The sequence below is a fragment of the Camarhynchus parvulus genome, chromosome 3 (assembly GCF_901933205.1).
Source record: "Camarhynchus parvulus chromosome 3, STF_HiC, whole genome shotgun sequence".
Lineage (NCBI taxonomy): Eukaryota > Metazoa > Chordata > Aves > Passeriformes > Thraupidae > Camarhynchus > Camarhynchus parvulus.
In genome coordinates this window covers 26,613,820-26,639,129 of record NC_044573.1, presented here as the reverse complement: position 1 = coordinate 26,639,129, position 25,310 = coordinate 26,613,820, and the positions used below count along the sequence as shown (strand labels likewise).

Here is a 25,310-nt window from a genome sequence, read left to right as displayed (position 1 = left end):
TCATGTTGATTTTTAATGACACCTGTGTCTTGAGGCTGGTTGTGGGGGATCACTGTCATTAGTCAGATATCTTGTTCAAGCTTCCTAACCAGTTTGTAGACAAAAAATACCACTGTTTTGGAAGAAATCTGACGCCTTTTTGCTCTATTTCTTTAACAGATTAGTTTGCTTTTCTTCAGCTCCTGTGCAAAGGGAGTCTGCCACCCTAGAACTGAGCTCCTCTTTGAAATAACTAGCATATACCTATGAAGTATTCATGAAAGGATTCAGGCTTTTTGTTTGCTCTTTAATTATTCCTAATTAAACATCAGAGGATCATTTGAGATAGTTGAAAGCTAAAATTATTTTTCTGCGCAGAATTCTTCAGATCTGTCAGCTCTCAGTTATTTTCCTGCCAAGGTACTGCTAATGAGGGCTCAGGTTTGTTTCCTATGAAGGTGGAAAACAAAAACACTTTCAAATATCTGGTAGCTCTGGGTGGTTCTAGATTAATGGTCACACACACACGCTGTGGTGGTAGCAGCCATCAGACTGGTGCTGTAACCCACCATGGACTCTGCCCCAGTCCTTCCACATTTGTTTCTGCAGCCAAGCTCCAGCTGATATGGAGGATGCTGCTACTTCATAGATGTTTTTGTTCCAGGCATGAGAAGGAGCAGGAGGTGAAAAGCCTTTTTTGTCTTCTCACCAGTGGTGTTCCTCCTTTCCCCAAGGAATGTGCTGGAGGTTAACTAGGCAGAGACCACATGGAGTAGTGTTGGCTCCTGCTGTGCAATCCTAAATCTGTCTTCTGACACCTTCATCCCTTCTCTGGGACTGGAGGGTTACTGATTGGTACCTCTTAATTCCCTAAAGCCACACTGATGTTCTGGATGATCTGTGAAGGACTTACAGCTTCTGTTATAGCCTGGGATGTATTGTAACAGGAGTGTGTTTCTATGTTCGACTTACAGGTTTAGGAGGAAATGGATTGCCTGGATTTTGTCTAGAGATACTTTGTGCTTTGAGTGGGACCCTAGTCAGATGTAAACCATGGCACTGTGCTGCTTGTGCTGTCATCAAGCTACAGGCTAAAAAGAGGAACTTGCCCCCTCTCTGTTTCCATGCCCCTTTACAGGTGTATCCAGATTCTTTCAGAGAACTCTGAACTAGAGTTGAACCTTATATATTCATTCTGAGCAGGTCTAGTGGCACTCACAGTAAGCTTGGTGGAATGCTCCCTGATCCTCTAACTCTGCAATGTACTTGTCACTTGTTCAGCATGTGGTCTGGGCAGCTCCTCAGGCATTTAGAGGATCAGAAACAAGACTTGCTTGTATGTGATGTTAAAGAAAAAAAATAGCCCAACTTCAGAATGAACAAATTAAAGCCAAGATAGTTTAGATTGTGATTTCAAACTTATCAGTGTTGTTGGAGGATAGACAGTGCTGCCTTTTGTAGTATTGTCCCATAATTGAGTGTATTCCCTTCTAAGTCTCTTGGTGCGTCTCTCTGTGTTCCCACTGACACATGGCAAAAAGCTCTGAGAAGCACTGGTGGGTTTGTATTGCAGCCTGGGATGAATCTCCAAGCAGGAATTTCCATTCCTCACCTCTGGCTTCTGTCTCATGCGCTGGTTATCTGTATATGTGTGGTTGATGGTTTAGGTGGGCCAAGGAGCCAGGAAGCTCCAGGCAGGTCCTAGACATGTTGTACTCAGGTGTGGGGCAATTGATGACTCCATGTGGGAGTGTGCCCAGCACAGCACAAATTCCCTGCTGCCTGCAGACAGGCATTTGCTCACTGGAGCGTCTTAAGCCCCCGCTTTGGAACATATAGAGCATATTTGTGACCCTACCAAAGCAGTTAATAAGATTTTACTTTCATTTAAGCATGCTCACAAAGTGGAAAGCATTGTGACTCCTTTACAGGAACATAGAGCCTGAGCTCCTGTAAATTACAGGGGATGATGTACTGAGATGGCTTTCTGCCTTTAGGGTTTAGCAGAAAAATTTTGTAACGCCTTTTTTTTTTTTTTTTGCTATTGCAAACAGGAAATGAATAAGCAAAGAAAGACCATTCTAACTGTGGTTTCAGAAGCTGTTCAGTTTGAAACAAAGGGATTTCTTCGCATTCAACCTCATTAGTCTGATTAGTGGGCTTGTAAAATGAAGCATGAAAATGAAACATGACATGGACATGAATTGATTGTACTAAAATCTACACACACTGCTGCTTGGAAATGAAAGGATGACAGACATCTTCTCTGAGCTGCTTAAAAAGTTAAGTTTTCAAAGTAACTCATTTTTTTAGAGCATGTAAATTACATTTCTGTAGCACTTAACAGGAGACACTAAGAAGCTAAAAAATCCAAACGAGCCTGTCAGGTGATTTTTTTTGGTTGGTTGGTTGTGGTTTTTTTAATAGAGCAGAGAAACATGAAGATGTAATAAGTTATCAATAGAAAGATATGTTGGGCAGGAATATGTTATAACTACATGGAAATTGATGGGCTACTAGTTGTTTCCATTTAAAAATCTGAGAGAATACTCAGCATTATTTTCAGAAAGGCCTCTTTGAATCCTGCTGAGTTCTGCCTTCAAATACACTCTGTCCTGTTGCCTTGGTTATTGTAAAAATACCTGTTTGTTTGGATCTTGATGGAAGATCCTGAAAGGGAGCGATTTTACTCTTTCAGCATTAGTTCAGTTACTGACGCTGTGTGATACAGGTACAGCAGTCTCCTCTTTCTGGTGTTGCTGTACAGCTAGAACATATTATCTTGAAAGTTGGAGTTTGAATGCCTAGTTTTCTTAACAGAGATTAGTCCCACAAGCCCCTTCCTCTTTGGGTATGAACTGATTTATTTCTGCATGCGTCTCTTACTGTCAAAACTAGGTCTGTCCAGCTGCAGTGTTAGAGCTGCACAGGACTGTGTGACTGTCCATGTCCTTTTTCTTCTGTAGCTCAGTTAAAAAAAAACCAACCCAACAAAAAAAAGAAGTAATTTGAATGTTTCGTGTATTTCGAAGAAGTATTTCAAAATACTGCTTTCAAAGATTAGTCACACTAGTACAGTTAAGATCCCAGAACTCCTTTGTAATTATGGGGTCTGCATTTCCAGTAAGAGCATCCTAAAAAATGGATTTCTGAATGTTATTGGACATTGTGGAAGAGTGACCTGGAGGTGTTCTTTCAGGAGAAAATTTTGGTGACTTGGTAGTGAGGAAAGGAAGGGTATGGCTGGGGGGTTCCTGCAAATTGGAGAGACATGTGATCACTGTGAAATATTATGAGTAAGGGGCTGAACACAGGTGTGCCTGGGGGGGACCCTCTCATGCTGCTTTCAGCCCTAGCAAGTTGCTGCCATTCTGGTTTGGCTCATTGGGAAGAACAGGGTAGGATATTGGTGTAGGAGGTGTGTTAAGTTGTTGCTCTTTGGGCAGTGAAGCTTGGGGGTTTAGTGTGAAATTAGAATGCATGGGGTTTGGAAATCTTCCTGGGGCAATTTCCTGTTAGGCAACTTTTGCCATGAATGATGTTGTTCTGTGATGCACAGCCACAAAGCATTTCCATGAACCGTGGAAGTAATGCATTGCCAGGCTTATTTACCCCCTTGTTCCATATACAAGTGAGCTGTGCACTACCTACTTTAAACCCAAGTAGATGGGTCTTGTAGAGGTGACCTGTGTTGGAGACAGCACGTGAAATGTGCAGCTTCTTTGGCTACTGTGCTTCTGGCCCGTGACTCGAGGAGCAGCAGTGTCTGCTGGGCACAACCACTGTGTATCATGCAGCACTCTAGGTGCTCCCATGCCAGGGCCAGGAGTGCCTGTGGAGAGCATGAGCTCCTGCCATAGGCTGCAGAAGACCCATTTTTCAGGGTCTTGTGGATGGTGGCACCTTAGCGACCACTTTGTACCATAGAGATTTTGTAGGCACATGGAATTTATTTCCTAGGCATGAGTCAGGATGTGATTTTGCCTATAAGAATCAAAACACACTTTGAGATGTTACCATGGGAAGGGGGAACTATATGGGAAAGAGGGAAGGGGGGAAGGAGGATCACTTCTTTGAGCAGGTTTTGGGACAAGTGTTTTGAGTATGGCCATCATGGCAGTCTGCCATCCAGAGGCACCTGTTGTGGCTCTTAAGTGCTGGGCACAGGCACTGTTCGCTCAGTTTATTATTTTTAGCATAGGTTTGTGGAATTTGTGTAATTTAGCTAAGTCTGTGTGTTTCTAATACAAACCTCAGTGCAAACAAACCCTGCCCAGCAGGAACTGTTGCAGAAAGAAGAATGAGACTACTGTTGACTTGAATATTCCCTGTTTCCTGTCTTTCCACTGAGTTCCAGATATTTCATGGATTCCTGGTTCCTCTGCTGGTTAACCAGACAAATATTTTGGTGACTTTAAGATGATTTTTTTCTTTGTTTTGAATGAAGGAGGAGAATGTTTAGGGGGAGTTTGAAGAAGTCCCTCTAAAAATGAAAGTAGAAGTTAAAATGTTTATTAAGTATATTAAGATACAATTGATGGTTAAAATAGCCAGGTTTATGTCTACTTTTCAGAATGCTTGAGTGGCTGTTTGCTGTGGATCTGGGGAAGAAAAAGGGGTGCTGGATAAAAGCAAACCCACCACGTAATTGTTCAAGGTCATTAAACAATCTCTTCTGCAGAAGAGACGTTTTAAGAGAATAGAGGGAAGTTTACCAAGAATTATTCAGTGTTAGTGTCACTTTTATCTTTGAGATTTCTGTGGTGATCAGAATGGCTCTGAAATAGACCATGCTGTGCACTCCAAAAACTGACTAAAGATTAAAATGGAAGTTGTGGACAATAACCTGTGTTAGAAGGTGTCAGTATGTTAAAAAATAGCATCTCTGTAGTTAAGCAAGGCACAGGAAAACTCATGATGTTTGCAGCTGAAGATAAAATAAAAAGAAGAGCAACCTGTTTTCCCAGTAAACTTCCACTGGTTTGATTTCTGTGAACTCCAGTGTGTTCTGGGGGCTGCAGTTAAGGACAGCACTATCTGTGTTAGCAGTAAAGTGATAGACACAATTAGTATTGCCTGCTCTTCCAGGAAAAAAGCCAATGGACGTCATGCGACGGATCTAAAAATGGATGGTGACAACACCCATTTTATGCTTCGTTTGATCCAGTGTAATACTGTTGTGGGCTGCTGCGTGGAGGAGGGGTGAACTAAAATAATATGTATTTCTATTGATCATAAGGCTCATTCTATGAGACAGCTTCTGTGGTTTGCCACTTAGAAGTTCACACAACTTCTGCTACAAAATAATGTCCGAGAGCTGTGTGCTTTGGTCTGGGGGTTTGACAGTTGTGGGGTTTTTGTATTTGTGCTTTCCTCTTCTATCTCAAATTTGGTGTTTACCAACATCTTGAGAAAAGGAGAGCAAGACTTTCAGGGTGCTGGGTTTGTTTGATGTTCTTTTCCCACTAGAGAACATAAAATATAATTCAGTTGCATAAACAGTTGTAACTGGGAAAATACATTCCTGCCAATGTCTTTAAAAAGAGCTTTGTTCTGGAAAATTCTGCTGAATTTGCATTGTAATCACTTTCCTGTCATTCTCTCCAGTGGACATAAAGTGGGTTTTAGTTTGCTTACGTGAGTCTTAACCTTTGATTTTTCCGACTTATGGGTTATGACTAGACAGAGAGAGATCCCCATGGATCACTGTCCTCTGGGGCATCTCAGGGTTCTCCAAATTCTGGGCAGCCAAATTCTGGAGTGAGTGTATAAGGATTTCTCAGGGCTGAAAATACGGATGGATAAGTTGGACCTTGAAATCAAACCCTTTGTGAGCTTGTTGGTGTCTGTGAAGTGCATAGCAGCATTTGGCAGCAGTCTAACGAGTGTGTGCACTTCTCTCTGTCTCAGGGTTAATTCTTGTCCTGAACAAGCAAGTATTTGTATGGGAAGAAGGTTTGGGGAGCCACAAATATGGATTCTCTTCCCACTAGTGTTAGTTCTGTGGTGCTGATAGGACTAAAAGAGTAAACCCATCCTGCTCCTCTTGTGCCTGGGAAATTGTTCTGGCTTTACAGATCAGAGTTCAGCCATCTGGGGAACTTGCTCAACTCCGCTCTCATTTTGAAAATTTAAATTATATGTGCATCTGAAATTTGTTGGGATTTTTCTTGAAGCACTGTGTCAAGGGGCTGATAAAAGAGACAGTATATTTTCTGTGAGCCAGCAGAACATTTTTCATTCATATCCTACCACTGCTTGCTTGAATAGCAAATGGAAACAGGCTGGGAAGAATGTCTGAAATGACTCAGGGGTAGTATTGCAGCTCCTGGGAGGATGCCACTAACTTTTTGTAAATTGGAGCATAAAATCTGCGTTCATGTCAGGGAAAGGATTGTGATCTGTTATGCCCAGTGGTTAGAGTGGGAATAGGGTTTGGGCATTTTAACATGAGCTCAACCCAAAAGCCAGAGAGGCTGAGGTTTGGGTGAAAATGGCTGAGTCTGGCTGACCATTGCATCAAACAGGCAGCCAAGGCAAGAGCATGATGAGAAAGAACCCACACTGCAAGTCCCAAAATCCTTGCTGAAAACTGCTGCCTGCGATGAGAGCTGTGTAGAGATGGGACAGATTGGAGCAGGTTTGTCAGGAGGGGAAGGTGAGCTGGGCAAGGGGAAGGCAGCGTGAAGCAGAAACCAGAATGCTGAAACCATAGACCTGTGCATGGACTGGGGGCTGGTGGAAGGAACACATCGGGGTTAGAGGAAAGGACAGGAGTCAAGTCTAAGCAATTGTCTGCAGGTGCTTGCTGCAGCTGAGAAACACATTCAGCTGTTGAGAGACTAGAGGATATTTGATGTTTGATGGATGAACAAGCCATCAAGGTGGTGGTGCTGTGATGCTGTGTTTTACCAAGGAGCTTTGGTCCTGGAACTATGCACTGGAGGGGGACACCAATAAGCCTGGAGGAAGCAATGCTTGAGGTATTTTCTTCTGGTTTGCCTTTGCCAGTGCTGTGGGGAGACAGCTTCAGTCCCTAGAGCTAGTGTCAGTCCTTCAAAGATCAACAGCCAGATCCCAAATATTAAAATATGCCTGGTGCAACAAAGTCACTCTGGTTTCTGGTGCTGGTGCCTTTGAAGATCTAGCTTGCTGGTTTTGTCTGTAATTCCAAGGCCTAAACACAGACTTTTCAAGTGAGGAGTTTGGGGGAGTTGGGTTTTTTGAGATGCAGCACAAGTGAAGTTAAGATGCAGGAATTTCCACATCAGATAGTACCCAAGGTGTGACACAGCTGCTGCTGCCTGCAGCATGTCAAGGGCTGGTGTTGGCTGGCTTGCAGGTAGTCCTTGTAAACCAGGCTCAGGAATTCGCTGCTGTTCCCTAATGAGACATCCTAACCACATTCCTAACTGGGAGGCATGACTGAAGAGAATTAAGTAACTCCTTGATTACAGGAATTTAGGACTTCTTCAAGGAAAATGTTCCATGTGAGACCTGTTTGGAAGCTTGTGATATGTTCCATATCACAAGCTTCCAAAACTTCAGGCTGGCTTTCAGTTAAATAACAACAAAATGTAGCTAAGGTGTTTCTCACTTTTTTTAAAAAATGTATATTCAAATACATTTTTAATGCAAACACCCAAAACTGGGCTATGTCCCAATTACTGGAGCCTTTGGATGGTGCTTTTGTTGTATCAGTTAACTAAGGAAACATCAATGAACTGAGCCTGGAGCAGCAAGAATCCACCCTGCCTCCCCTGCGGGCAACAGTGGGCTCAGACACAGCCCCTGGAAACCAAAAGGCAGCCTTTGTGCTGTGTGTTGGTTTGTCCTAAGGGAGCAGGACACAGACATTGTCCTAATAAAATATTGTTAAGGACTTGATTTTTTCTTAGAAATTATTTCTTCCTCCCTTGGGAAGCCTATAATTAGGAGTTGGAGGGGAAATTAAAAATAGGCTGGTTATTTAGATGTAGAAGAATATTTCCCGTTCTCCACTGTAGCTCTTTAAAAAAATTAAAGTATATATATACACACACACAGGTATGTGGCATGTCTGTGAATAACTTTATAAAGCTCCTCAGGTAGAACAGATGAAACATTTACCACCTAGAACTAGAGCATCTGTGTGTTAGTTTTCTGTGTGCTCTGCCTGCTGCTCCAAGTGAGTGTGATGAATCACGAAGTGTCTGCAGATCTCAGTATGGCTTAGGAGCCTGTGTCTCCAGTGAAAAGACAATTGGACTTTGTTATCCAAGTTTTCTGGGCTTTCTTGTATTTTTATTAGTAATCACATGTTGAGAATTTCCTATATTGTATTTGTTATAAGTATTTCCTTGATAAACATCATGAATCTTACCTGAGTGAATTCTGTGTTCTAGCAAAAATGGTTGCTTGATCATTTTAAAAAGATGATAGACTTGATAATCAGCCAGAGGCTGAGACCAGCCCAAGTCATGAGAGCTTGGCAAAATAGGCCAATTTTTCAGTAGAATGTAATGAGTGTTGAACAACATAATTGGGATCAGTGCTGTGCTGTTAGAGATACAAAGTCTGATGCCAAGAAACAGTGCTTTAGGCAGTGAAAGATGATGTACACTGAATTTTAAGCACTTCTGCTGGCCTGCTAGGGAGCAAAGAAAATTAAAAAGCTGCCATAAATCCCTGTTTAGCAGAAGAAAACTCAGCTATTAATTCACAGGTTGCATCGTGTTTCTGACCAGGGTTTGGGTCTTTGGGGTATGTAAATTGTACTGTCAGAGTTTAGCTACCCAGAATGTTCATATATGTAAGGAAAACCCACTAAAACTCACTACATGAGAAGTGTTTAGCTGGGGGAAGTGTTTAGAGGGGGAAAGAAAATAGGCAGCTCAAGGTACTACAAATATGTTCCTTCAGCAATTTGAATGTGGGAATGGTGAATGCAGGACCCTCTTAAGTATGAGTGTGTGAGCAATCAGCTGTTTGGACACCCCAAAAAATAATGTCTGACTGCACTAATTTATATTAACAGTTAGCTATTGCACTCTTCAAGAAAAGATAGAAGTTGATCTTAACAGGTTAATCTCTATTTCAGAGAATGGTTTTTGGTTTTTTAAATTAATTTTCCAATTACTTTTTTCAATACTCAGTTGGATTAGGATCTGCTATGCTGAGTTAGTCCTGGGGACACTTAGACAAAGTGGATAGTTTAAAAGGGAGAGTTTTGTACAGTTAATGTTAATTACAACAGATTTAGAAGTAAGGGTTTGGTTTCTACTCCTACTGAGTGTCCAGTCTAAGAAAGGCGGTAATGATAGCCCACTTTTGCATGCTCTTCACAAGAATTGCTGCTGCTTGAGCAGCCCACTGGTGTCTGTGTGGGCACTGCATGTTTCAAAGGCAGTTATCAGACGGGCCAAGCATTAACAGCTCCCACACAGCACTGAAGTTTAGGTGCATGTTTGGAAATTAATTTTTTAATGTGTCTGTCCTCCTACTGTGTGATTGGTGTAATTGCACAGGCGCAACTGGCATTTTCTGTATGGAAAAGGATTGACCTGTTTAACAGCAGCACTGGGATTAATGACTACTGTCAGGGTGAAGCAGAGGCTTGGAAGGATTTGATGGGGAAAGCCCATTAGTCAGGGGCTTGCCAAGACTGCTGGAATATGATGGCTTCTGTTTCTTCACCAAAACTCAGGTTGGAACTGTGGCAATTCAGCCTCTAAACTGATTTGGTGGACTTAATTTTCCCTCTCTTTTTTTTTTTTTGTAAGGGTAGCATTACAAAAGGCACCCTCAGCTCCTCAGTTTTGAAATAGAAGCAGCAGTCTGAGCCACAGGACAAGTTCCAGAAGGGCAGTGGTCTGCAGGTCTGCAATTAATTCTTCATTTGAGGGAAGCCAGATAAGCCCTACAAAGCAGTTGATAGTATGGACCTTTGGCAGGCTCCTTCCCAGCTCTCAAACATGGGTAACATTTGATTGTTCTTTCAGTCTTCAAAGATCAATGCAAACCTTTATTTTCTATAAATAATTTAATAAATACTTTTATTTTACAATGATACAACAAATAACAAATTCATAGCAAATGAGTCACAAAGAATTTAGGATCAGTATACTTTAATAAGGTATCAGTGTCAAAATACATTTCCTTATCAAGTTAAAGTTCCCATACAGCTATAATATTGTCAATAAGAATTCAGCAATATAGATCATGAAATAATTATGATTAAAAGTATGATTAATATTAAGACATAGAATATTTTTTCAGAGTGTTTTAGTAAACTGTTAGGGTATAACATTTTTAATGCTGAAACTACACAAATAAGGAACAGAGGAGCAGTATTCAAGTGTCTTTAATCCTTGAAGCCTTAAGTCTGTGCCACTGCAAATTTGTCAAATGTGGATGGCCAATTTTCATCAGATGTTGATGCTTACAATAAATTTTTTCACACAGTAATAACTTCACTTTATGAGTAGATTTTTTTTGGTAATAAACTCTTGAAAGATTGCCTAAAATAGGAAGTATATTTTTTTACATCATGTACCCATAACAAAAGGTCTTCAGCTTTTCTAAGTATGTGTGGTTAAGACTTGCTTAGCACAGTGAACTCTGAAGTGCTCTAAGAACCCAAGGCTCTCTCTATGCAAGTGTCAGTGCATGAAATAAAGCAATTTTATACACCAGGCTTCAGCAGACTCAGAAGTCTCAAAAATATATTTTTGTTCTAAGTTTCTGGGCCAGATTTTTACCTTTTGTACTTTGCCACTGTTTCATTTTCTTCAGTGAATCTACAGTGATTTATACCAGTGGAGGAAACAAGATAGATCCCAACACAGATCTAAGTTTTTATGCATTTTTAAGTCAGAACTGCTCACCCGCCTTTTATTGTATTATTTTTTGCTGTTTAAGAGATTCTGTAATTTAAACTTTCAAAACCCTTTGAAAGCATTCAAAGCCCTATTTTTCAAATATGTGCGTGACAATTAATGATAGTTGAAAAGGAGCTTGGAAATGTGCCTTTTAATGACTTTCTAGCTACTAATAAATGTAAGGCAAGTAAAAATGAGGGACCTCCGTGCTGGATATTCATCTCACTATGCAATCCCTAATTCTTTTTGTCTAATTACAACTGAGCCAGCCTAATACTCTGGAAAATACTATTTTGAGATTTTTTTTTATTCAGTATTGCAATTATATTGCTAGCTGGCATATAAAATGAAGTGTTAGTTCTGGCCACTGCTCTGATTCCTGAAATATCAGCAACAGCATAACAAATACTACAAGTTCCTAGCAGAAACAGCTCTTAAAGTAGTTGTGTCATAGATATAGCAAAAGTACCAAGAGATGATTAACAACTGACCCAGAGAGAGATAATAATTAAAAAAAAAATCTGTTTTGTGTAAAAAATAAAGGCAACAACAAAGAACAAAACAAGAAACCTCAACACAAATGAAAACACAGGCCTAAATCCTCCACTGGGGCAAATCTGTAGGACTCCCTTGGCTGTAGAGCTAAGCCAGGTTAAGGCAGCTGAGAATGTGGCTTGCTTCTGAGGAAAAAAACTTAAAACGTGCAACTTTTACAGATATCCACAAACATTGCATTTCACCATTCACATTTCTTTCAACAAAGTGTATAAAAATGAAGGAAAGGCATGGGAGGCAGAAGGCTGGGATTTTTCCTTAGTATGCTTTTCCAAAAGTTATTAAAGTTACAATAAAATAAATGCTGGAAAACAGAAAGACTTGAAGGATTTTAATTTGGCAGATCAACAAAAAACTGTGGTTGGAGATCAAATTTGTTTCATTCATCTTTGGCAATAAAAACATACCTTTGCAGTACTGCAGCCAAAGTATCACATGATGAGGCATTTATACCACAGCTTTTTATTAGCATGAAATTAAAAAAAAAATTCAGACTATAAATTACAGGTAACGAGATAAGGGGAGGGTAATCAAACTCTCTAAACACCACTTTAATTGCAATAGAGAAAATACAGTAGATGTATTTCTTTAATATGAATAATAAAGTGAGTAACTTCAAAAGGCCACTATTTGGTAATGTGGACAGGTTCAATATCTAAGTAAAATCCTGTAAAAGTGTACTGGTATTAGAAATTGTCTACCTGCAAAAATATATTTCAAACCAGAAGCTGTTTAGAGCAGTGCGGGCCGTGGGCGACGGCAGGCTCGCTCAGGTGGCCTGGTCCAGCGCCCGCAGCAGCTCGCTGCCCTGCAGCAGCGTGGAGCTGCCCAGCACAGGCACGTTCACCTCACAGTCATATCTCGTCAGCTCAGGCAGCAGGTAGGGCTCAAAGGAGGGCCCCAGCAGGCGACTGGTCAGACCTGGAACACAGCAGTGAAGGTGCTGAGACTAGAAAGGCCACTTCATTTCCTCCCACCTCTTCTGTTTACAGCAGTTTCATTCTGTTTTTATGTCAATATGCCTCAAACCACCGGCAGTTCCAGGTGTCAGAGCAAACCTGTGCTCTGCCCCTCCTTGAACTGCTGCAAGGGTGTCACACAAACAAGTGCAATTTTTCACCTCCACCCTCAAACTGAGATTGTTCTGAGAAAAACTATTGCTGCAGATGAGAAAAGCTGTAGTAAAAGACATGGTTTCTAAATTGACGTCACTCCTCCCATGTATTAAAAGGAACAGACACACGTCCCCTTTAATTACTTATTTTAACATTTAGAAGGCACATGTTAAGAGTCTAACCTACAAACTTCCATATTAACACTGTAGCAAAGTTGTTTAGTACGATGTAATAATCAATTCTATCACAAGACAAGAGTATGGATGGAGGATGATGGGTCCTCCAAGGTGAAAAGGTGTTAACTTTAACTGAAATGGAGGGTAAAAATATTGTTCTCATGTATTACAAATGTAAACATTACAGTTTCACACTAAACCACAAAACTGATTTTTTGTGCTGTATTTTGATTTTTATCATCCTTCTCTTCCATATTTTTTGGTGGTTTTTTTTTCATGGAATCAGTATTGGAACAAAATACCAACATTTTCCAATCTCTATGTTTGACAGCTCTTACCTGATGCTTTATGAGCTGGCTGGACACTGTAGTCCTGACAATGGGAACTGTAAAACAGAGGGGGAAACGCTCCTGCTTTCAAATTCTCACCCGGACTGTCACAGGTGGGTTGATGCTGCTGCTGCTGTTGCTGCAGTTGATTCATTGGTTGGCTCAGACCTCTCGAGTTACAGAAAAATTCATCTGTCATTTAAATAGTAGGGGAAAAAAAAGCTAAATGAAGCCAGTGCAATAATTATAGTAGGTAATACTGATCCAAAGCAAAGTGAACATCAGTGTGATGGTGTTACAGCATAGGCAAATCTGCATCTTATCACAAAGGAAATCTAGAAATAGCCCCAGCTCTAGTAGTAGTATTGCAGTCAAGATATGCTTGTGTAAGGAAACACAGTGTTGTAGAGAAACAGTATCTGTTCTATCTCTGAGATGTGAGATATTCACATCTCAGATGAGGTGTGAGATATTCACACCTTGGATCAGCAGGAGGTAAACACAGCTCCATCAAGCTGTTTTCTGTTCCCTCCCAAGCAAGTGTGTGAACATCCGTGAAACCAACTAAATGGTATTTATCAAATGTACCTTTAAATTGTTCAGCTCTTAGCGATACAACTTGGTCTTTAATTTTAGCTTAGTGTAATATTTACAGAGCTTATTTACATTTCCTTTTGAAAAAGCTTTTTTCCCTATTCAGCCTGTCTTAAAATGGTGTTTCAATATGTAATATTGCAAAACCACTTTCTTTTGTCTTACCAGTAAGAACACTTGTGCTGAGAGACTTCTTTTCTGTAACCAAGGAACAGTCTTCCCCCTTGAGAAATTTCATTCTCTTCCACATTAAGTGAGATGGGTTAATGACAGATGGATCTCCCTAGAATGAGAAGGGAAGCAAAACAAACAATTAGACTGATGACCATGGTGAGTCCAAAGTTGTGAAGGGGATGCATTTCTTATGATTACCCCACTCAGTTGTTGCAAGGCTTGTTCTTCATAATCCAGTTGTCGCTTCAGTTTCAAACTGTTAGACAGAGCAAGTCTTGCTGGGTTTATATCTATGCCTCGTTGTCCAAAAGCATCCAGGGGCCTGTGGAGAGGAGAGCTTTGTGAGTGCACATCGAAATAATCTGGTTCATTCATACAGATTCTTTTTTCATTTAAAGACATTTAAAGTGTCTGAGACTTGCCAGTGGACAGATCTCAAACATCAAATGATTTTATTTCCTGTTATTAGTCATCCTACCATCTTTAGAAACTTTTGACGTTTGGGATCAAAGACTTATGAAAGTTTAGCATAAACAGCCTGTAGGGATCTCCAGGCAGACAAAAAAATGCTGTGGAAAAGAAAGTAATGTAATTCTTAAGAGTTGGATTTGAGAGCCATGCATGTTCCCTTGCTTTACATACTATGAACACACAAGTTGTTGACTAGAGACAAACCCTTTCTTTACAGATGCATATTAGACACTGGTATTTCTGCCAACAAGAAATCCCAAAAAGCAAACTGCACAGCTTCATGTTTAAAAATGACCATTGCTACTTCACGTACTTCCTGAACATGCCAATGTGAGCAACATTGAAAAATCAAGAGCTACAGAGAAACTTCTAGCTATGAGGCAACTTCTAGGACTGCACCCTCTGATCTACATCTCATCACATACTGTTCACACGTGTAAGAAAGCACAAAAAATGGTTGTAGAAATAGAGCCTGCAATTTAAGTCTTGGCTGTAGTATTTACATATGCCAGCAACAATGTACTTTCATTCTTCTCTCTTCCCCCTTTTCTGTTGTGCAGAAAATATATACAAGGTAAGAAAGTATGTGTGTGTCTGTCCCTGCTATGCTGGACCAGTTAAGTCTTTTTGGTGCTGCTCTTAAATAAAGTCAAGCATGCTTTGCAAAATTACTGGTGTAATTTTAACTGGACCAGCAGGAAATTCATTTGCCTATCCTTACAGGCAATGAAAAATTAGCCCACTTCTGCTTCCTCCACACTCACTGCTACTGGGACAACACCACATTAGTTTCCCCAGAGCTGCAGTCTGATGCCTATCACAACAAATTGTTTCAGCTGAATTGAGAAAAAATTCATTTTCAAGATTATGACCCTTCTCATTTCCCATAATATATATTTGGTAAATATACATAGTTATACCACAGAAAAACATACCTTTTTTTGTATATGGGCACTCTCTGAGAAGTTATTGGTGGGCCCGAGGGGGATCTTGATAGGGATCCTGAGTATTTATCCATGAGCCTCCATTTTGCAGGAACATATTCTAATGGGGGATCAGGTGGCCACTGGGTGTTTGATCTTCCTCCCATTGAAGACAGGGGAGTGCTGGTTTGGTCATGGTATGGTGGCAGTGCTGACCTATTCATATTGTTGAAGAACACCGACGACAGGGACCCATGACCAGAGTTAATTTTTTCATTTGATAGCTGTGGGCAATATTTCTCTGGGAGGAACTGATTCTGTGAAGTAGGAGCGAGGGGTTGGAAGATGGTACTCATGCTACTTAGATGCTGCTGGGTATTTTGTGCACTTTCACAGAGAGGACTTTCTTCTTGGCAGATGGGGCTGAGCTGGAAATCTTCTCCATCCATAGGAATGTAAGGAGCCAAGGTTTCAAGGTCCAGTTCATTAAAGTCAGTCTGTGCAAAGATGAAGTTCATAAAGAAACTATAAATTAGTAATAGTTGTGGCAGTTAGTGTGATATGGAATACTAACAGATGCAAAGCTGAAAAATCACTGTATGCCAAATTTACCTAATGAAACTGGCCAACTCCTCTTCAAAGATGTCTTATTTCTATGCTAGCATACATGTTCATTTTATTATCATCAGCAGCAAAATTAAGACAACAAACTGAAGGAAAAAACCTCCCAGATGAGCAATATTTGTTAAAGCAGCCTCCAGCATCACTGTGATCTGAAGTAGATGCTGTTTCACTAAGCTTTGAATAACTTGTCTGCCAAGACTCTACAACATGTGGCATGTAGTTCAACCTCAGGCTTTTTCATGTTAAAATAGAAAACACAGCTTTCTCATAATCCAACTACACTAAAAAAGGTGTCTAAAAATGCAGGGGTTGAAAAAATTTAGCCAGAAGGATACTATCACACTTAAATCTGTGTTCCTTTTTCCCTAGGAGGACTAGTCACACCCACATTCACTTCTCTTGGCATTTGACCAGAGCTGAACAGAGAGGATAATCAATGTTGGCTCTCCAGTCAGCTCATAACACCTCTGCAGCACTTTTATAATACTTGTTTTTCCCACCAAAAGCAGCTGATGTGGTGGGACACACCTGAGCAAGCAGGTGCTGAATTTGACAATATGAAGTTTGCACATGTGAAGTCTTGCAGTGAGTTTCATCCTGCTCCATGCTTCTCTCCTATCTGTCCGCTCTTTCTCTTGCTTTCATTTCTATGTCCAGACTTAGACAAACTTTCTTCAGAACATGGATTACAGCCTACCTAAGCCTGCAAATTGTGTTAGCAAATTGAAGTACCTAATTTGGGCAACAGCATCCCAAACTTTCTGTAGGATTAATAGAGATGAGTGTGAGGTCTGTGCTACCAATCAGCAGTGCCTGTTCCTTTCTTTCGACTCTAAGTATAAGCTCTTCACAAAGCATTTCAATGAAGTATTTAAAGTTAAGCAAGCTGAATCAGGCCCACACCTTTTATTCACTAGCTCACTTGCTGTAATGTTGTAATAGTGGGTTTATTTATTTATAGGGGAAATTTCTACACTTACATCATTATTAGAATGCAGGAGATGGAGACTGTGTGTTACTTTATGTGTACGTAATTTTCAGGTCTCTCTGAAAATCTCCAAGAGGCAAAAGAGGAAGCATATATCTAAAATGAGTTTTCATTTTTGTAGTTAAAGGCGATGTGTGCTATGAGGGGACCCCTCTCTCCTTTAGGCATTTTGCAAGAATTAGTTTATTTATATTTTGTTCTAGAAAGGATGTTTACTCATTAGTCACTTGGCTGCATTTAAAAACAAATTGCTGCTGCTTATATTCCTTATCCTATCTACGGAAGCCTCCACATTTTGCAATCTCTGGTGATTAGCAGTGCCACCACAATGACATGCCAAACCTTGTGCTTCAGAGAGTTAGGGACAGAGATTGACAAGGCAGCTTTTGGAAGTGCACTGTTTTGTTAATGTGCATCAAAGATTTGGTGTGCATGTGCAAATGCAGTTTAAATGCTGTATCCCAATATCTGCACACACAACATGCAGCTGTACTGTCTACTACTAGCAGGAGACTGATCTTGGTGGCTTTTAGAACAGAGAGTTCATTACCTGGGAGGTGCACTGACTTTTTGATTCTGTGTCCATGGCAAAAAGTTTTTCAATCACCTCGATCTTAAGATCTTCATCCACAGAGCAAAAATAATCTCCTGGGCTGCTGGGCTGCATGGAAATAACAATTTGTTCTAAGCAGGAAGACAACCACAGTACTGGCTTAGCATCATGTCATTTATACCATGCTGTTATTCAGTGACAGATCTTTCCTATGAAAAGTGAATGGCCAGATGGTGTATTTAGTTTGCTCAGAATCCAAAACTGTCCACTTCTATCAGAAGCTTTTCTTACACAAGATCATCAGTGCAAAACATAGGCACCCATTACAGGAACCTAGTTGTCATCCTATTTTAAATGTTTTTTGGCAGCTTAGACCACGAACAAGAAATGTACACCATTAAATACTTTTGTCAAGAAAGAAGATGCTTAGCAATACCTCTGTGCTTTTCTTAAGACTGGCTGCCCTCTGCTAAGAGTGGCTCCAGCTCCTGGGGCAGTGCCACGGAAGCAGATTCATTTCTTCAGTGGGAAACTCCAAGGAGCTGCTCTCAAAAGCCTGACTTGGCTAAGCTTCCTAAAAGCTACAGCTTCTACTTAACAGAAGGAGGATGGCTCTGGGGCAATGATCCCAGTGGCCACACAATTATATATTGGCTTTTTATATAAGGCTAGCTCCATGAAAGGTGGTAGCATGTTCTCCTACTAGTTTTTTAATATGTTACAGTAATTACTAGAGGGACAGCTGGGCGAAAATGAGGACTGCAGTGTGAAGCCAGGATATTGTTCCCATTTCATAGCTTTCCTATTAATTCTTAAGGCATGATGCAGTATAGGAAGAAGAGAGATACTCTGGGCCTTGCTAATAAGAAGTGAGACAGGACTGCCACCCAAAAATGTTGTCTATATATATTGATGGGATTTGGATACAAAACACAACAAGCTTTTAATGTTTTTTTAAGCTCCTCTTACCGTGGAACAGCTACTGTTGCTGCTTGCACTTGGAGTACTGCTGCCAGGTGCAATCTGAGGCATTGTAAAGGATGGTATTGTCAGTGTTTCACCTTGAGCAGGGTGGCTTTTCACTTCCACTGGCCATGCTTTGTTTGGTGTCAAAACAGCATTGGTGAAGGCAGTGGCTTCCTCAAACTTCTGTGTTCCTGGATGGGGTTTGAACAATATTAATGAATACTTCTAGCTGGCGCAGTGTTATGATATAACTGCAGCTATTCATTAAAAGTAAACACTGCTCCTAGTTGCCATGACAATAAGTTGGCATAGACTTAATGCACATTATTTAGTCAGCAAGAAAGCCTGATCCTGCTCCCATTCACAGAAATTTTCCACTGGTGTGAGCATGTGGGCTCTTTTAGCCATTACTCACAATTTGTACACACAACACACAGACTTCGTCTATTAAGTTTCTAAATGTAGGCTCACATGTGGTTCTTTGTTGCACAAAAATAATTTATAGAAATACTAACCAAAATCCAGGGAAATAATGGCATCACCAGGTGTTGGTGCCAGCTGAGCAAGTTCCTCTGGTTCTTCCTTTAGCTTAGTAAACAAGAAGTCACTCTTCTCTGTCACAGGGATGCTGCTGTCATAGGCATTGTTCATTGTCAGCAGGTGAGGCTTGAAGAGTGATTCTGTTTGGTCCATGGAGAACACAACATCGTTCTTCTCAATTTCACTAAGGAGAGAACAGGTTTTAGGCATTTTGTACCATAAAGATGAAAGATGTGGATAAAGTAGGCAGCACAAGCTGGGGCTGTAGGAGCACTTTGGCCTCGGTTGCGTGCCAGGCTCTTGACAGGCAAGGCACAGTTCCAGCGTTGCTGAGCACCACCATTTCGGATGACGCAGAGAGTGTGGTCAGGACTTCTGTGGGAATACTCAGGGCTTTGTTGCTCTGCTTTTCAAAGGGATGTAGTTGAGGCTGTAATGACCCAGACTATCACTCAAATAAGTATTTCCTATTTTGGCCCCAACTAGGAACCAAAACACTTGAGTTTGCCAAATGAAGGCAAAACTTCTGATTGGTCCTGATTTTTAAGGCTGTAACCAGCTTCTCCTAGCAACATACGACAGAGTTACTACTTAGTTTTATCTCTTGGTCACAGCATTAGAAAAACAAAACACATTAGCAGCTGTGTTGCACAATAAAATCTTCAGTGCAGACCATACACTCTGCTGTATGAGCACAGCAGCTGCTCTGCAAAGCAGAAAGGCTGTGATGTATTTCAACAGCGCATATGGGAACAGGCACGCCACATTTTTCATCGATGTCTAACATCAGTAAACAAGACTGAACAAACATGACTAAACTGATTTTGGAACAACAACGTTGAATAAATAGACCCTTGAAAAGTTCCTCCAAATATTGTGTTTCTGCAGCACGTGAATGCACACGTGTGTGCCCTGAACCCACCTGAGCACATAGTTGACGCAGACGATGCACTGGGGCTGCAGGTTTCGGGTATTGTAAATCACCGTTCCCTGGGTCTCCAGCCATACGTATCCCCCGTGCTTGGCCAGCATACGGTACTGGCCCGTCACTACTTGACCTTTTGTACACACTGAGAAAAGGTGGCAGAGATATAAATAATGCATCAGGACAGGAATACACAACGTATAACACTTGTTTTAAATACACCCACTTCTGAGCTTTCATTACGCAGATGTGCATTGAAGCATTTGTGGACAAGGCATGTGCTTAACTTTGGGAAAATTCATCCATTTGAAACATGAAAGGGGTTGTTAATTTGAGGGTTCTACCCAAGATTGAAAATTTGAATTCTGGCATTTGAGTTTTGAGATGGTCTGAATCTTCAGATCAGAATATGGAATTAAAAAAATTTAATATAATATCTCAACTCCCAAAATAATGCCTGCTGACTGCATGTTTCTTGAGTCCTCATTGTAGCAGTGTCTTGGTAATTGATCTGTAGAAAAGTGAATTTGTTGAGGAAACTATAGTTTCCTTATTTAGGTAATCAATAAATACAAAAAATCACGTGATTTAAAAGCTATATTTGCTAAGATTTTTTTTTTACATTAAGCTCTTATGGTAGCACTATCACTCTTAAAAAGGTATCAAAAGAATAAGAATAAGTAAGAATGGTAAATAGAACTGCTTTGTCTAGAGAAAAAAAAAAAAAACTGAACTACTGTATTTCTCCCTCTGGTTGAACTGTGATGTTCCAAGCAAAAACTTGGAATTAGCAGCCTAGAAGAAACCAAGATCCAAATCAAGTAATGTTCATTTAACGCTGTTTTTTTGAACTATCCTGTGTTTCTCAAACTATAAACTGACAATGGTACAACTTGGGTTTAAAGCTTCTAAATGTTTGAAGGGTGAAATCTGTCACTCTGCTATCCCCCAATATTTTGCAATATTTGCAGAGAACGAGTTTTCAGTGTGGAGCTTTGGACTTCTGAGATGTAAGGTTTTATGATGTCCTGTCTGTTGTAATTCAAAGCTGTCACTGTAGGAAAAATAACGTCAATCAATGGCAAAAAAATCCGGGCTAGAGTAGACAAGCAGTACTTGCACTAACAAGAGCTTGTACTTGTAAGCAGACATAGTCACACTGAATAGCAGCAGAAGTGGGAACTGGCCAAACGAAACCCTTTGACCATACATTGGCAACCTTTCCTTTTAAACATCTTTTACATCCAAGAGAAATATGCCATCAAACTATTGCCCGAGAAATAATGCAATTTGACTCAGGAGGACTGGAAAATTGATACCGTGGTCTTTTTACAGAAAAATTCCTTGTGAGTGTGGCCATTAAAAGAAGCTAGCTATTGTCAGCCTCTCCTACATCGCCACCATACAAATCTACAACTCCAGGCCTGTGAAATACAACAACTGTTTTGCAGATATTTGTTGCTGTGTTTATCCTTCTATTTCTGAAGTTTGTTTGTTTTCTTCCTAGGAGTATTTAATCATCCTTCATTTAATTTATTTAGACAAAGTAGAACATTACTTTTATTGATTAAATACTTCTGGTGGAACAAAATCAAAAGGCTTTCATTTCAAAGTGTTTTAGTGACTGGACTGTTCTGCTCTGCTTGTGAAACATAATTACACTGTTTCCTAATCATCAGCTCATCAATAAGAGTCACAGTGTAGGCGCCTGTTACATTACAAAGAAGCTTTTTACTGCTTTAATCTTTTTTATTATTATTATTCAAAGCATGTCATGTTCTGATATAATAAAGTACAGCAGAATCCCTCCAGGGGGTAATCTCATAAATTACTAATACACTTGTAACTGCTGACTTTGTTATCAATGCTACATTTAAGGTTCTGCCTTCAGAATGAACTTATCACTTCTCTCTTTATTTTTGTCACTTTTTAAAAAGTATACATTACCTGTATCTGTACAGAACTAGTTAGATGTCAATGAAATAGTCTCCAATTATATTCCTTATTTTTGTGCGGAGAGAGTGGGGGAAGGCAAGGACAAATTTAATAGAACACAAAACCATGATTCCCTTGGAAGGCTTGCTGAACTTCTGCTAACTGATGGGCACTGTCAGAATTGATGACTGCATAATTGCAAGGAGATATACTCTATACATAGCATACTTCTAATAAAAATTATCGTTTAATACATGCAAGTCTGCTGAGCATGAATTTTGAGGTGGCTATTTCCAGGTACAAAGGGATGTGGCCAGGGAAAATGAGTAAGTTCTATATAGCCACATGCTTGGAAGAACAAGGTCTGCATAAGCTCTGTACCTGCTCTTGGTTACCCTGCATTACACAGCATCTCAATGGCACACATAATGGAACCCAGGCATTTCCTATTTGAAGGGTTTATGTGTGTTTTGTCAAGTCACACCTTGCTGTCACTTTTGCTTTGGGGTTGTTCTCTGACTTGATGGTCCCAGAAGATGTAGGAACTGTTTATCTTAAAAAAACTAAAGGGGTCAAATTTGCTGGTGATTTAAACTCATGGTTCTGTTGCGGGAAATCACATTTATCACAGCAATAGGCTTTGGTCCTGTGCTTCCAACAGTAAAAAGATAATCCATGCTGATCCTGTGTTATCATAAATCCTATAGAACAGTTTGATCCTGAACACTTATAACCTGTGCAGTGCCTTGAGGATTTCTGCTGGTGTAACACCACCCCTCTAAGACTTCCTCTTGCCCTCATTCTGTTTCTTGATCAGACCTCGTACTCTGCAGCAGGTTTGTAGGACATGGCCATTTTCAGTGGGCACAAATGGCATCTGGACACACACACTGCACTATGTGAGGGTAACTGAATTGCTGGAATGAGAAGCAACATCTGTTAATGCCTGGTCACAGCGCGTACTAGAAACTCTCCAGAAATCTCTACATGGACAAGTAACTCAGTGCTCCCATTTCATTGACTAGATGGGTTTGCTCACCCTCTCTTTCCCGTTACCAAATGGATTGCCAGCTCCCATTTTATTCCTTCCCAGTAGTGTCCCATTCTTAGAAATCCAGCTCAATGATTCAAAAGCACCAGTGTAGCACACCCCCGATTTCACAGGATGACTTTCAATAGCCCAGCACAGTATATATTAACATCCTATCTATAAATATCACTTATTAATATTTTTATTTGTAAAAACACTAACATATTACCTAAGAAACAATTTTTAAAATTACATGCCCAGATATACCTCTCACTGAGTATGGGCTGATCTATTTTTTTCTTTTAAGCAGCTTTGGAAACAGGATGATTCATATCAACACTGGTTTACAGCACACAACTTTCATCACTGCCAAACAGTTTTTCAAGAAACATTTCAGCTTAAAACTGTCCTGAATCTTTGCCATTGGAGCTAACCCCTTAAGGTCAGACAACTATTCTTTGCTGCAAATTTTTTCTGGGAAGTACAGAAATACTTTCTGTAAATCTACTTGGTGGCCAATTCCCTATAGATGTGACCTAAGTCATGGGCTGTTTCCTGAGGACAGAGGCCTTCATCACAGCAACTCCAAGGTGTGTGGAATTTGTTATTCGATCTTGTAGGTTCCAGTCTAGCTGCTTTGCTTTGTTTCTATTAAAAGAGCATCTGCAGAGGTTTTAGTGATGTGCTGCTTAGAGCTCTCCAATAAACTGGTTTGGGGGCCATAACAGCCAAGGGTGGGAAATGTCATTTGTACATTAATGCACTACCTTGTCTCCAGCCAAAGCACTAACTCTTAAGGACAGAGACTGAAGATTTAAATCCAATTATCTTAAGACACCTGATGTGAAAGAGATGGAAATTGTGTGGCCTGCTGAAGAGAGGGATCTTGGATCTGATCTCTGCTGCCAGAATAATTCAGATACTTTACTTGAAGAATAGCTAAAACTGGCAGTTCCCATAGGCATAACAAGAAGCAGCTGTTCCTGGCAGTAGGTATTATTTGTATAATTAATATCTCTTTAAGAAATCTCCTTGCACATCTGCTCTGGATGGAGAAGATAGCTGTTGTTTGGTAGCAAAAGAGAGACATTCAAAAAAACACTGCAATACGCTCTTCCTATTTCCCTTTAGCTCTGTCTGCTGAGTCCAACAGCACATGAGAAAGACAATCATAGAATGGCTTGGGATCTTTAACGAACCTTAGTGATCACCTAGTTCCAGCCCCTGCCATAGGCAGGGACACCCTCCACTAGAGCAGGTTGCTCTGAGCCCTGTCCAACCTGGCATGGAGCTCTTCCAGGGATGGGGCAGCCATAGCCTCTCTGGGCAACCTGTTCCAGTGCCTCACCACCTTGATACTAAAGACTTTATTCCTAATATCTCATGTAAATCTACCCTCTGTTGGTTTGAAGCCATTCCACCTTGTCCTGTCACTACATGCTCTTGTAAAACAGTCCCTCTCCAGTCTTCCTGTAGGCTCCCTTCAGGTACTGGAAGGCCACATTTAGGTGACCCCAACCAATACCTTTTCTTTTTGAACAATACCAGTTTTCTTGGCTACCAGGAAATGTTCTTCTCATCAGGCTAGAACTGCCTAACTCAGCTTTTCAAATTTTCAGCTGAACCTTGCACTGTACCTTAGAGAGACAGTGATTCTTCCCTCTAACACCCAAGTTTAGTTTTAATTATAGCAAAACCCAGACTCTCTGGAAGGACCAGCAGCAGATTTCAGCTAGACAAGCACAGTTACCTGGTGTAAATACTGCTCTTGGAGAGTATCTGCACACAGGCTGCACTTGTATTTTCAACTATGTATTGAGGGACCCACAATTTATGCTTGACGTGCAAACGACAAAGAAAAATAAGAAAGTGACTTACAGTTCTGATGGCTCTTGGTCATACTCTCCGAGTCCAAGGCATGGTAGAACTCATATGCTGAACGACCCAACAGCTCCTCTGGATGATATCCAATCAACTCTGTTATTCTTGTTCAAGAAAAAAAAGCAAGTATTTAAAATTCAGGTCACTGTAGTCTTACGCTCACATGTGCAGGGCAGTATCAGCTCAAGTCTTCAAACCAACGGAATTAAAAAAGCAAAACGAGAAATTCTAAGCTTCCAAACACTTGAGGAGCTATAGAGGACTTCTGATCACATTCTGAAATATCCCCATGTTCAGGATAAACTGCCTTGTCCTACTACTCAAACAAAAACTCCTAAGGATGTCAGTGTGTGCACTGCAAACTCTCCTATGCCTATTGCATGCTATCTGTAATAGAAGGTATCAGCTTTTGTTACTGACAAAGTTTTCAAGCTGCCCACTACATGCAGAAACACCCAACAACCACCATTGAAAATCAAAGACATGTGAGGGGGTAGTGGTTGGTGCCACCAGGTTTAAAAGTATGTGTACATTTAAAAAAATACACAAAAAGGTTTGGGAACTGCTTTTAATAAATGAAAATGCCAGGTGAGAAATTATGGGCAGTTAAAAGGAAAAAAAAAATGCTCATCTACTTAGTCTTTTCTCAATCATTTGAAAACTCTGGCATATGGATTAGGTTACTTGGGTGAC

General features: G+C 40.5%; 1 protein-coding gene and 1 long non-coding RNA gene across 4 annotated transcripts in view; one reads left to right on the top strand and one right to left on the bottom strand.

The window, feature by feature from the left end:
* The window catches only part of LOC115901667, a 41,665-nt gene extending 27,577 nt beyond the window's left edge, over window positions 1-14,088 (top strand). Inside the window, exons 2-3 of the long non-coding RNA XR_004060572.1 lie at window positions 13,016-13,126; window positions 13,776-14,088. This is a non-coding gene — a long non-coding RNA (uncharacterized LOC115901667). The remainder of the gene's footprint in view (window positions 1-13,015; window positions 13,127-13,775) is intronic.
* The window catches only part of EPAS1 (endothelial PAS domain protein 1), a 77,440-nt gene continuing 62,115 nt past the window's right edge, over window positions 9,986-25,310 (bottom strand). For all 3 annotated transcript variants that reach the window (XM_030944506.1, XM_030944507.1, XM_030944505.1), the window contains exons 7-16: window positions 24,615-24,721; window positions 19,769-19,916; window positions 18,822-19,030; window positions 18,310-18,497; window positions 17,338-17,448; window positions 15,188-15,672; window positions 13,980-14,103; window positions 13,773-13,890; window positions 13,023-13,205; window positions 9,986-12,314 (exon numbers count right to left, since the gene is read on the bottom strand). In XM_030944506.1, coding sequence (XP_030800366.1) covers window positions 12,163-12,314; window positions 13,023-13,205; window positions 13,773-13,890; window positions 13,980-14,103; window positions 15,188-15,672; window positions 17,338-17,448; window positions 18,310-18,497; window positions 18,822-19,030; window positions 19,769-19,916; window positions 24,615-24,721 — 1,825 coding nt within the window. In that variant the 3' untranslated portion in view covers window positions 9,986-12,162. The remainder of the gene's footprint in view (window positions 12,315-13,022; window positions 13,206-13,772; window positions 13,891-13,979; window positions 14,104-15,187; window positions 15,673-17,337; window positions 17,449-18,309; window positions 18,498-18,821; window positions 19,031-19,768; window positions 19,917-24,614; window positions 24,722-25,310) is intronic.